At 42.4% G+C, this 12,439-nt stretch overlaps 1 protein-coding gene across 2 annotated transcripts; it reads right to left on the bottom strand.

The window, feature by feature from the left end:
- Positions 1-8,810: 8,810 nt before the first annotated feature.
- On the bottom strand, positions 8,811-12,078 carry LOC309709091 (dynein axonemal light chain 4). 2 transcript variants are annotated; one of them, XM_082537548.1, is made up of 4 exons: positions 11,896-12,078; positions 11,444-11,523; positions 10,004-10,087; positions 8,811-9,871 (listed from the first exon to the last, which is right to left on the bottom strand). In XM_082537548.1, the coding sequence occupies exons 2-4, from the start codon at positions 11,513-11,515 to the stop codon at positions 9,707-9,709; spliced, it is 321 nt and encodes a 106-aa protein (XP_082393674.1). In that variant the 5' UTR covers positions 11,516-11,523; positions 11,896-12,078; the 3' UTR covers positions 8,811-9,706. The 2 variants fall into 2 exon arrangements, with proteins under 2 accessions (XP_082393674.1, XP_082393675.1); XM_082537549.1 differs by having other exon boundaries at positions 11,986-12,044.
- Between the last annotated feature and the right edge of the window lie 361 nt (positions 12,079-12,439).

Genomic DNA, 12,439 nt, shown 5'->3' with positions numbered 1-12,439 from the left:
CAAAACAACCCAAAACTGCACGAAAAGAGCTTATTAATGATCTGGAGACAGTTGGGACCTCAGTCACCAAGAAAACCATTGGTGACACACTATGCTGTAATGGCCTGAAATCTTGCAGCATCCAGAAGGTCTCCATCCTCCACAAGGCACATGTGCAGGCCCGTCTTAGGGTTGCCAGTAAACATGATTCAGAGAAGGCTTTGGTGAAAGTGCTGTGATTGGTGGAAAACGATATCGAACTCTTTGGCATCAGCTCAGCTTGCTGAGAAGGGCTGAGTATGAACCAAAGAACACGATCCCTACAGCCAAGCACGGAGGTGGAAACATTATGTTTTTGGCTCTTCAATGCCAACACACTGAGGAGCCAAAGGACGGGGGCATGTATGGTAAAATCTTATTTATCTTACATTCTCCAACTGTAAAAATTGTTAACCGAAGTAAATCTGTATCACTGACTGCATCTTCCTGACAAATTATCCTCTTTTGATGAACCTTAAATGAGTAGTCATGAGTCACCTGAGCTATAGAGCTAAAGTCAGAGAGGGATGAACCTTTCCAAAGCTCCTGGCTCATCAATATGCGTGACCTGAGACTTCAAAATGTTATTGAAAGTATTCATCCATTCATTTTTTTTCCATTTATCCAATTTAGGGTAATAGCCTATCCCAGCTGTCCTGCGTATTTATTTATTTATTGCATTTTAATATTCTTGAAACTATTAGGCTGTTATTTTTTTTAATTAAAATAGGCTACTTTTAATTTCATTCATTTTCACAAACACAGATGGGACTCACTCCGCCCTGCAGAGCTTTGCCAGTCTGTTTCATAAATGCTCCGCTTTGTTGGTAATAAAAAAGTAATAAGTAAACAAAGGTTGTGATTTTAGTCCTATAACTTTATGAATGCAACAGAACTTGGTATTAGTGTAATGAAAACGCAAAGTTAAAATACCAAATGATCGCAAATGCAGAGTAGTCAGTGACACAGGGATAGGATAAAGAATGAGTACATCAGAGGGACACCTCAGGCTGAAGGGTTTGGAAACAATGTTAGAGAAGCAAGAGTGAGATGGTTTGGACATGTGCACAGGAGGAATAGTGGATATATTGCCAGGAAAAACAGGAAGACGTCAGAGAGGGTTGGTGTGACAGAATGTTAGGGATAGGGTGAGAAGGAGGCAGATGATCTGGTGCGGAAAACCCTAAAGGGAGCAGCGGCAGAAGAAGAGTAGTCACATGTGGTGAAAAAATGTCAATTATTTACGTGTTAGAAATGTTGGTAGGCTCATCTTTATTATAAGGAACAAATATGTCGGGGCTGTGCAAATGTTTTGGGTCATAAATTGCTCACAAATGGCTATTTTAAGAGTAAAGACATCAAAGAGTGCCAAATATAGAACAAGAGAGTCTGTTCAGTTATTCATCAACTCGCACTTGCGAACTGCTAAATTTGTCATTGTGGATAAGTATACAATATTTATAAAGAGACTGTTTTAATCAGCAGGAAACACAGCACCACGCACATTGGTTGTGTTGTATTTTAGAGATGTGTACAAGCTATTTAACACTGTCCCCAGGTGACAATGTGCCTGTAAATTCAATGACAGCTCCAAAGAGCCTCTTGCTGGATAATAACCCTTTTCTCGCAGCGCTGACACCAAGCAAACCAGCAGCGTGACTCCGTGGTTCACTGTATAAATATTTAACAATGCAAGGAGACACAAGGAGAAGGAGGAGATTTATAAAGACTGTCTGGGGTGAATAATGAATGAGGTGCATCACAGGGTGGAATAAATGTTTACTGTCACAGGACCCACGGGATTAATCTGAGCGTTGTTACAATAATTGCACAGCAAACGGGCTCCTTCGCATAAAAACGGACCGGGCGAATTTGGGTGAACCTGTCATTGTATTACGCTGGCTTCAGCCCAAGCAAATCCACGCGTATCCCTGTCAAATCCATGTCAGCCATTAAGCTGAGGTGTTTACAATGGTTGTCGGGCTGATGGAGAATCGCAGAAGAAGGGGTCTTACTGTAGTGATTCTAAAATTGGAACAGTCTATATAAACTGCATAGAACAGAGGCTTTTTTCACCAGAAGGGAAACATTTTAGTGTTACATCTCTGCAAAAACTGGATTTCAAAGAGAATTTGAGGAATTTTTCACATCGGTTATTACTTGTATTATAGACTGCTACACAACAAATCAGTTTACAGAGAACAGCAGGGCTGTGGCCTGCTATATTGTATTACTGAGTGTAGCTGTTGACCAGGGGTTAAGAAGGAGGCCAGCTGCAAGCCTGACATCCTCCTGTGGAGAGCAGGGTCAAGCACGAGTGTGTGGGATTGATGTGTGCAGTCTGAGACATCACAACGTATTCCGCTCAGTGGAGGGATCTGCAGGCTTCAGAGGTCGGTGTGTTTAGAAGAGGAGGTGGGCGACTACGGAGGCAGGCTGTAGGCTGTGCACCTAATCAGAAGTTAGAAATGCTGCTGGAATTATTGACTGAATAGTCTACTGCATATATTTTTTGTTACGTTTTTATTGAGTGGGGAAGATGCACGTTTAGTTTAGTTGGACTCGCACTGGACGGGCAGTGGGGATAGAGGTGTTTCTGATTAGGTGGCAAGAGTAAAGGTCAAAAGAGCAGAACTGTGAGTGGCCAGAGACATCAGAGCACGGAGCACAAAGAATCCTGAACAGAGAAGATGACAACTGTGCTACCTCTGCCCTCACCGAGCCAAGCAACAGCCAAACTCACAAGCACACAGAGCTGCTGCACCAACTCAGTACGCAACAGCTCAGGGCATCTAATCATTATTGTGGCAAAGATATAGCCAAGTGTACTTGTCATTTCTATGGGCTCACTGTAGCACAGCTATTATTACCATTGTAATTACAGTTATGGCTCCCGCCACATTCATTATCTATCCATTCATCAATCCATTTTCTGGAGCCAGGTCACAATTCTGAGATTGATGTCAGAAATCTGACTTTTCTGTTTCTTTTTTTGTCCCTTTTTTCAGTGTCCATAATCCTTTTCCATAGAATCGGCTTCTCTAGCTGTAGTGGAATAGAAGTAAAAGGCAGCTAATTTCCACTAATGCTGTCTACCCTAAAGAGTGGTCCCCCATGCATAGATTTTAGAGGCCAGTTGATGAATCTTCTCTATGGTCTTCCTCTGTTCCTCCTTCAAGGCATCTCCACATTCAACATGTTTTAGCTAATATACCCACCATCCCTTCTCTGTACATGTCTATATACGCCATAGCTGATCACCTCTGGATAAATGGGTTGTGTCAAGAACGGTGTTCAGCATAAAATCTCTGTAAAATCTAATGTGCAGATCATCAAGAATACATACTGCAACTGATCCAGTATGATTAGACAGGGAGCGATGAGATTAGCGATATTTTAAACTGTTAGAGCTGTGCCAGCTGACTTCTTGGCTCATACTTTGAGGAATGCTTAATGATTTCTGGCATTTCAACAAAAAATTTCAAATAAAAATCAGATTTGATGAAAGATATTCACCTCGTAAAGGAGAAAACTCAGTCTGAGGCATGCGGACAAAAACACCAAAGCCTCCAGGAGACATTAGAGGCATACCCAAAATAACTGTGGGTTTTATTACTGTTTATGTGTGCTAGTTTTAGAGCTAATATATAAACGGGCCTGTACTTCTGTTTTGAAGGAGACAGCTTTTTGTTGAGTTTTTTGCTGAACTAGTAGGGAACAGCCAGAAAAATAGACATATTTGTCACCATTACCTTCATAAGATGAAAATATGGTGACACTGCAGACAACAGTGTGGACATAAAAGCGAAGGTAAGAGGACAGCTTGGCAAGCATTGTAGTATTTGTGAGTGCAGACTGACCCAGTGTGGGGTCATGGTGCTTTGGGTGCACAAAAACTGTGGCAGAAGCTGCAAGATACTGCTAATCTGTCAATAAAGGCGGTTTCTCTCCCTCCAATGCTGAGCCAAAAAAAAGCCCTCTGCACACTTTGAAAGCAAACAGACACTTGATTGAGTCACAACAGAGTTCTTCCCATTTGGCAGACAAGCTTCACATCTTTGAGTTTTTAAAACCACTGGTCAAAAAACTGAATGGAACACTTTTAAATCAGAGTAAGGAATCAAGCCAGTTAAACCTCTGGGATATTGATCTGCTCAGTTAAGTAGCAGGGAGGGTTGTTCATCAACATCAAGGCAGTTTCATCTGCTTTGGTGTTAATGAAATGAACAGCAGGTGACAATGAGACAAACCCCAAAACAGGAATGGTTTTACAGCTGCAGGGCAATGACATTTTTCCCTCCTCATCCCTCCTGGCTGTTTTTTCATTAGTTTTGCATTTGGCTGGAGTCAGTGTCACTACTGATGGTACAGATAGTTCATCTACTCCATGATGCCACATGTATTTGTATCATTGCCAGATGGTTTGTTACCGGTATGTCTCCCAGCACAGTCTCGGGAGCACAGAGAAAATCCACAATTTTATTGTACATGTGCACTGACAATAAATTTTATTCTATTCCATTCCCACAGACAAGCAGTTCATTTAGGAGAACTGGACAGGACCGCAAAAGGTCCTTAGCCAATAAAAAGGACTTGTATCTGCTCCTTTGTGCAAGGAGGAACAGGAACAGGATGAGCACTGCCAGAGCTACAAAATGACCTCCAGCAGGATACTGGAGTGAATTTCTCTGACCAAACAATCAGAAACAGACTTCATGAGGGTGGCAGATGTCCTCCATTGAGCCCTGCGCCCACTGCCCGGAACTGTGGAGCCCAAATGGCATTTCTCATAAAATACCAGAACTGGCAGGTCTAACATTGGCACCCTGTGCTTTCACAGATGAGAGCAAGTTCACCCTGAGCACAGGGTCTGGAGAAGCCATGGAGAACGTTATAGTGTCTGCAACATAGTTCAGCATAACCAGCTTGATGTGGGTCAGTGATAGGGTTGCCAACCGTCCCTTAAAAAACGGAATCGTCCCGTATTTAGAAACAAAAGCACACGTCCCGTATTGAGCTAATAAGGGACGCACTTTGTCCCGTAATACAGTGAGAATCAAAAGTAGTCTATAAATGTTAATGGAATTAACACTTTGTTTGAAAGCATAACTCCCAGCCCCTCTCCTGCTTTGTGACCAATGAGCTGACAGCACACTTATGACAATTCAGATTACCGCTCATCTCATTGGTCGAGGAAAGGTCGCTTGCGGAGAAAATACCGGAAGACAACAGATGACCACAACAAGAAGCATGGCCAACAGGGAAACAAACGCCGACACTGCGGTCTCGGACGACAGTACACCTAAAGCTGGGCAGACACTGTGTGATTTTTTCAGTCGCGTTATTCAGCTCCTGCTCAAACTGCACGATTGACTCGCAGGGGTTAGAAGTTGGTAGGTCACGATGCAGGTCTCACACTATACCGCCCGATGCTCTGATGCGACCTGAGTGCTCACACTGTGCCTCCATAACATGAAGGTTATAACAGAAAATCTGTCGCTCGCTCTCTCTGTCTTTCACTCACACAGACACACCACCACCATCAACTTTGCTAAATTGCTAATGAAAAACATTGATCAGGCAGCTGTGATTGAGCAGCAGTGTAGATCCAACTATTTTCACGGTTGTTGTGGTCGCGATAATTTTGTGATGCCACATCGAAAAGGCTCGGATGAGCTTTCCGAAGTTCTACAAGTTGTGCCTCCATCGCTTGTGTCCAGATCACACGCTGCACAGCCGTGCTGCTCCGTCTTTTTCACCGACGTTTACGTGTTTGCGCGCGAGCAGTGTGAGCGGCTCACGAGCGATTGATGATCGGGAGCTGCTCGAGGTGTTAATCGCTTCTCGTTACCCCACGTATACTACACGATGCACGATGAAGGCCAAAATTGGGCCGATCACCAAATCGGTCGCACGACTCAAAAATCGTCTCAAAATGGGCCAGAAGCCCAGCATTAGAGCAGCAATGTTTGTTCGCTCAGAGAAAGAAAAAAAGGCTGCAAAAGCACAGGGAGGAATGGGAAAAGGGAAACACCTGGCTGGAAAAGGTCACCATAACACCTATAAAGCGCACTGCACTGTGTGCCGGCGCACTTTTTCCATAGGCATGCTTCTAATGGTGGGCACATGAAGAACATGAGGGGCGTGAAAGCTCGGGGAACCCTTAACCAATTTCTTGTCCACCAGGCCACGGCAGAAGCAGATATGGTATGTAAACACTGGTTTGTTTTTTAAACCCTCTGGTTAAGGTTAATATGGGCATGTGCAGTGAATATCAGCGCTATGTGGCCAGAAGTGTGATAATATAATTTATTTTGTGTAATAAACAACTGCAAGGATAGATGATTACAACAAATAGATGACTAATACATAAAAGTAATACATAGATGAATAATGATGATGACTTAAGATGCGTAATCATGGGAACAAGTGGGTTTACAAACAGGAGCAGCTGATTAGCATTAGAAAAGCTGAAATAATACCTCAACTGAAGCCAATTGTACTAAATGCACTAAATGTGCACAGTTACAAGAATATTTTTCGTTCTATTGCTTTCTATTAATTTATATAATTTTAAGTTAAGCAGGACAGAGTGCTTTTAAAGAAAGATTTACTTTTATTCTCAAAAGTTAAGCATGACAGGCTTCTGTTTAAGAAAGAGACCTGTTTTACTGTGTTAATGTTGTCATTTTGAGCTAAAAATAAATGGCTAAATGATCATTTGTTTCCCATATGGTCATATCACAAAGAATATGCATCTGCTTAAATCAAATTCAAGTCAAATGGTTAAAAAATAATTTCACACACACAAAAACGAGCTACCACACTGGGAAGGGTGAAGACAACTAGGTTGCCCGGCCCTGGCCACGAGGTGTCCCTTATTTATTTTTCAGGGAGTTGGCAACCCTAGTCAGTGATGGTCTGGGCAGGCATATCTATGGAGAGGGACACAGACCTCTACAGGCTAGGTAACGGTACCCTGACTGCCATTAGGTATCAGGATGAAATCCTTGAACACACTGTGAGAACCTACGTTGGTGCAGTAGGTCCAAGGTTCCTCCTGCTGCATTACAATACCTGACTTCATGTGGTGAGAGTATGCAGGCAGTTCCTGGAGGATGAAGGAACTGATACCACTGACTCGCCCCCAGGCTAACCTGACGTGAATCCGATAGACCATCTCTGGTACTTTATGCTTTGGTCCATCCAACACTACCAGGCTACACCTCAGACTGTCCAGGAGCTCAGAGATGTCCTGGTCTATATCTGACAGGAAATCCTCCAGAACACCATCCATCATCTTAATAGGAACATGCCCTCATGTTGTCGGGCATGCATGCAAGCATGTGTGAGCAATACAAACTACTGATATCATTTTTGAGTCACTGCAATGAGATTTTAACAAAAGGACTCTGCATAATTTTTTCACTTTGATTTTCTTTTAATTCAGCCCCCTGTAGGTTGACCATTTTCATTTTGTGCCATGCTTTCAAACTGAACACATTACCCAGGTCATATCAGTATAAATATCCAACGTCTTTTTTTTTCCCATTGAGATCTGATGTGTTTTCAAAGTGTACATTTTTTCTGAGCAGTGTATTATTTGTACACATTTACCACAAAACTGAGCAAATTGGCTCACTTTTGTGAGGCCACAGTTAGTAATCACCTGCAGCTGGTGCTTTCCAGCTCACAGAAATTTGTCTCAAATATGTAAGTAGCTGCGTTTTACATCTAAAAATAGCTTTAAGATAATTCTTTGGAGGCCAAGTAAACACCTAAGAGTGTTTGTTGTGGTTCTTGAGTCCAGTGAGGGACTGCAGTGGGCTTAGTCAGGCTTGTGCCAAGTGTAACACTAACACCCATATAAATGTCAGGACCTGTGGTCTCCTAGGAAATCATTGAAACAAGGTTATTAATGTTGCAAATATCACCTTTAATCTTGTGGCTGATGGGTTTAGAGCACCGGACCTTTCACTTCAGGGCTGAGTTTAACACTAGCATGAGAGCAGTGTTTATATTCAACATGCTATTACGTGTTGAATATAAACACGTCGTTTTCGGGCCAGAGCAAATATTCTTTAAACCTTATCTCTCTGTGCTCACAAGCTTGAATTTTTAAGCCATTTTCAGCTTTCATGTAGCGCCTGAGAAATGTTTCATGTAAGTGCTCTCTGTGTGTGTGTGTGTGTGTGTGTGTGTGTGTGTGTGTGTGTGCGCTATTGACAGTTTAACTTTGTGTCATCTCACTTTTGTCTGACCAAACATCCTTTGCCTTTAGTGGAAAATAATATTTAAACTGTAAACCAGACTAATGCTTCAACAAAAACTGAGTCGGGCGTCATCATCCCTCATGACAAGTCCCCATCGCTCCAACATTGATGTTTTCCTTTTTCCATATGAACATAAAGCCTTGGCATCTTGTTTTTTTTAAAGCTTTTTTCCTCCTTTTTGTATTTCTCTATTCTTAGAAAGCCAAGCAAAAGCAGCTGGCACCATTTTATTCCTCTGTGTGAAGCATATATTTTCTTTATTCATTCATATTCACTTGTACTGATACATGAGAGAAATGACATTTCCTGTGCTGGATGCAATCACTCATGTCAGTATAATTGCTTGACTACATTTCAAGGACAAACAGTTCCAATTTGCTCTCAATCTGTCACAAAAACCTCCTTTTCATGAATTGCATTTAATCAGAAACGTGAGCCCGAAGTTTGCAGCATGCTGTGTGGTAACTGTAACGAAGCTCGCAGAAACAGCAAAGAACAAAACAGAGGCAGATGTCGGGCTCTGTTTTACACATTTCAGTTTATTATACAATCAGGTCACTTCACGCGTAATGATCCAACAAAGGATCATTAAAACTGGCATCAACATGAAAACAATCACACTGCTGTTATCACCCAGTGGGGTGATGATATTATTAGGGATAATAACAAACACCTTAACGAGGAGAAAAGGTGAGGTCGGGTGCCGTGTTCGGCTCAGAAGACTCAGAGCCTTTTTAATCGTAAGAAGATGAACTGGTCCTTAAAAAGAAGTGTTTTCAAGTTGCATCAAAATATGTACACATAAAAAAATCTTACAAATTTTATTGAAACACTAGTGCAGTTGGATAGAGAAAGACACGTGTAAAGTTACAGGCGGCGTGGACGGCTTAGTGTTGCGCAGTCTTGTCAAACTGCAGAGCACGGCGATGACGTGGTGCTACTTAAAAAGAAGGAAAAAACAAAAACGTGTGTGTCCAGCACACACAAACATAAAACACTCACACATACACACACTCCCTGCAGAGGAATGAGGGTAAAGGACTTTGGAGACCCTGGCTGGCTGTAATTGTTGGAGAAGTTGAACTTGCTTGCACATGCATGCTCACAAATGTTCTCGCCTCTTTCCTTTTTTTTTTTATTTAATGTACTGAATGGAGAGATGGATGGTTAACAACAGAGAGGAACAGACCGGTGACAGACAAGGCGAGACGCTATTTTTAGGCCCACCAGCCAAAGTCGCAATCAAAACCCCCTTTCTTCTATTCTCGCTGCATTTTTAAAATCAACGAGCACTTCGCGGTTCCTGCCTCAGTGGCTGGTAGCGACCTGACCTAACCTGCCGAAACAAGTATAACCAGCATCTGGATGGTAGCTGGTGGTTCATTTCCAGCCCGGCGAGAACGTCAGAGAAGGTGCTACGAGCACTTCCACACGCAGACGGCCAGGCTTCCTCCGAAGAACATGTAAAGAAGATTCTTCACCTCGTGTGTGACCTCAAAGCCGAAGCCTTCGCCAATGACCACGTGCCACGAGCTGCCAAATTTCTTATCCATGGACTCCTTGATCATCTTTGCAGCACTCTATGGAAGACGGCAAGAAAAAAGAAAAAAAAAAAGAAAAACAGAAGCCCTGGCCATCAGCACAACACACGAGAGAAATTTGAAAAGGCATCCTCAATATTTTACTCAAGACTGAGAGCAAAATATACACACCTCATTGTTGGTGGCATACTTCTCACAGGCTGTAACACACAGCTCCATGGTCTCAACCCTCATTTCCTCTGGCATGTCTGTGTGCTGAGGACAAACACAGAGCTATGACATGAATATAAACAAGTCAGCTAGAAACAACACTGCATTGCCTTCATCCTTTCTGACCGTCCCCCAATGTGGTCAGACAACTTGCCATGCGAGCTACTTCTTCCCTAGCGCTGTCTGTCACTGTGATGCTTGGTTTAGTCAGCGTGCTCTGACTGATCAAATGTGTGAAGACACAATAGCTACAGACTTGATTTTGCAGTTGGTGCTTAGGAGCTGTTTGCTAATCTTAGAGAATACGACACCTTGTGTGAGCCACACCTGAGCCTGCTATGTTGCCTAGCGTGCACGTATTTAACGACCAAACAAATATTGTGAAGTTTGGTGTGCGCTCTTTTGTTTTCTCACAGAAAGAGAAAAAGAAGGTTCCCAGTAATAACTAAACTAACTCCTACATGAGTGTTACAGTTTCTGTGTCATTGAGACGCAAATGTCACCATCAGATAATGGACTTATTCATGACACTGCACCGGCTACACAGGCGTCCTTAAGTGACAGTGCAGCACAACTTCTAAATTGCCAACTAAAATTTTAGAAGTTTCGTTTACACAGGTGTGCCACCTTTACACTCACCCCTGCATGCTGCATGTATGGCAGTGGGCTGCTGTCAGCCTGCAGCAAACTTTGCCAGTGGGAAGTGTCTGATAAACTAAACAGGCAGCTTTGTGCGTGGGCGTGAGATGACTTTTTCACACTAATGGCTGCTGAATAGGTGGTTTGATAGGGTTTCTAAATCAGTTTATCAAGTTCTTAGCGATTACATAACAGGTATCTTCATCTAAATTATTATTTTTTGAGTGCAGGCATATTGATTCTTGGTCCCAAAGATGAGTGGAACTATGAGTGCATACCACCACTTTCCTACTTATTTTCAGCCTCTTTCTTTCAGAGTCGTTAAGGCAGACCTCGATGTGAAAATACTGACTGCAAAACTGCTCATTAATGAGGATTTGCTTCACAGGTGAATTGTGATTGGTGGAAATACAGTCACAGGCTAATCAGCTTTTTTTTTAAACTGGTGGTGCATTAGTCATGTTTAACCCTACAACTTTTAACTACGAATTAGTCCTTACAGTACTTACTGTGATCTGTCGCAACACTAATTTTCATCTGAGCCATCTTAGTCTGCAGTAGTTGTTTTAAACTTAACATTAAATAAAGTTGACTGTGTCCTTCACTCATTTACAGTCTGCTTATGCATCACAACTACATCTACTAAACCAGAGCAGCCTCACACCTGCATAATCTTTTTATTTCGCAGTATCACAAAAGTCTCATCCACACTCAGGACCTCCTTGTCCTGGTCCTAGGTGAACAATGTCACTTCATTCCTACCCTGATGAGAGGGAAGCTGTGCAGTCTCTTGTAGTCGGCCTCTTCTTTCTTTCCCTCGCCAGTCCCGGCCATTCCGACTCCTGCAAATAAAGCATGTGTGTGCATGTTAAAAATGCTGTCCCCGGAGCGTGTCACCAAGTGTCACTTCATCAGGAGTGGTGGCTATCCTGCACAGCAAGCTCACATCTGTGGCTAACATGACCTGTGTTGGGGACGAAGTTAGCTAACATCGTTTAGCCCTATACTGGCTAACGACAAGAAGTCTCACATCGTAGTTCACACCAGAATAATAAGCGGTTCCACACTTAAACAGTGTCCACAGGTATCGCGTCACGGCAGGTTTGTTAACGGGACAGCGCCTTATCAGGTTAGCAGCCCTAACAGGCTAATTAGCTTAGCATGTTTTCATAGCAAACATTTGATGCACTGGTTGTTTTCTAGCTAAAACTCGCCTTATTTAGATCCACCGTCGCGCCGTTATGGGTTGCCGTCCGTTATCGAGACTTGATAAATGCGCAGTGACCCGGAGATGTGTCACTTACGAAGCGTTTGCCCCACGAAAACTTCTGCTGTTTGACTTCCAGTTCGGTTGTTAAGGAGACATTTTAAACAAGCGATATCCGTGGAGTTGGGCCCCGCCTAGCTCTGCCGAGCTGAGTTCTTATTGGTTGAGAGTCCGTCGATCAAATGGAAAGCAATCCGCCCGTTTCCGAGAACGGTAACGTAACCAAATTAAGTTTTTATTCTTCTGTACTTTTTTTAATAAATTTGAAAAAATGAAGATTAAATGCAAGGAAAATTAAAAGGAAACAAAAAAGGAAAAAAATGTAACGACAGAAATACTATGTAACTGTGTAATTACTTCTGATTCATTTATTACATATAGAAAAAAAGGAGAACTCTTAATACTGACACTGGTTAAGGTGGACCTATTATTAACAGCTTTTTGATACAAGATGGTTATAATAACATATACCTTAAGAATAATTTTATAAA

This window comes from Aulonocara stuartgranti (assembly GCF_965226115.1).
Source record: "Aulonocara stuartgranti genome assembly, chromosome: 6".
In the NCBI taxonomy this organism is placed as follows: Eukaryota; Metazoa; Chordata; class Actinopteri; order Cichliformes; family Cichlidae; genus Aulonocara; species Aulonocara stuartgranti.
The sequence above is the reverse complement of the archived record's forward strand: the minus strand, read 5'-3'. Positions and strand labels throughout refer to the sequence as shown.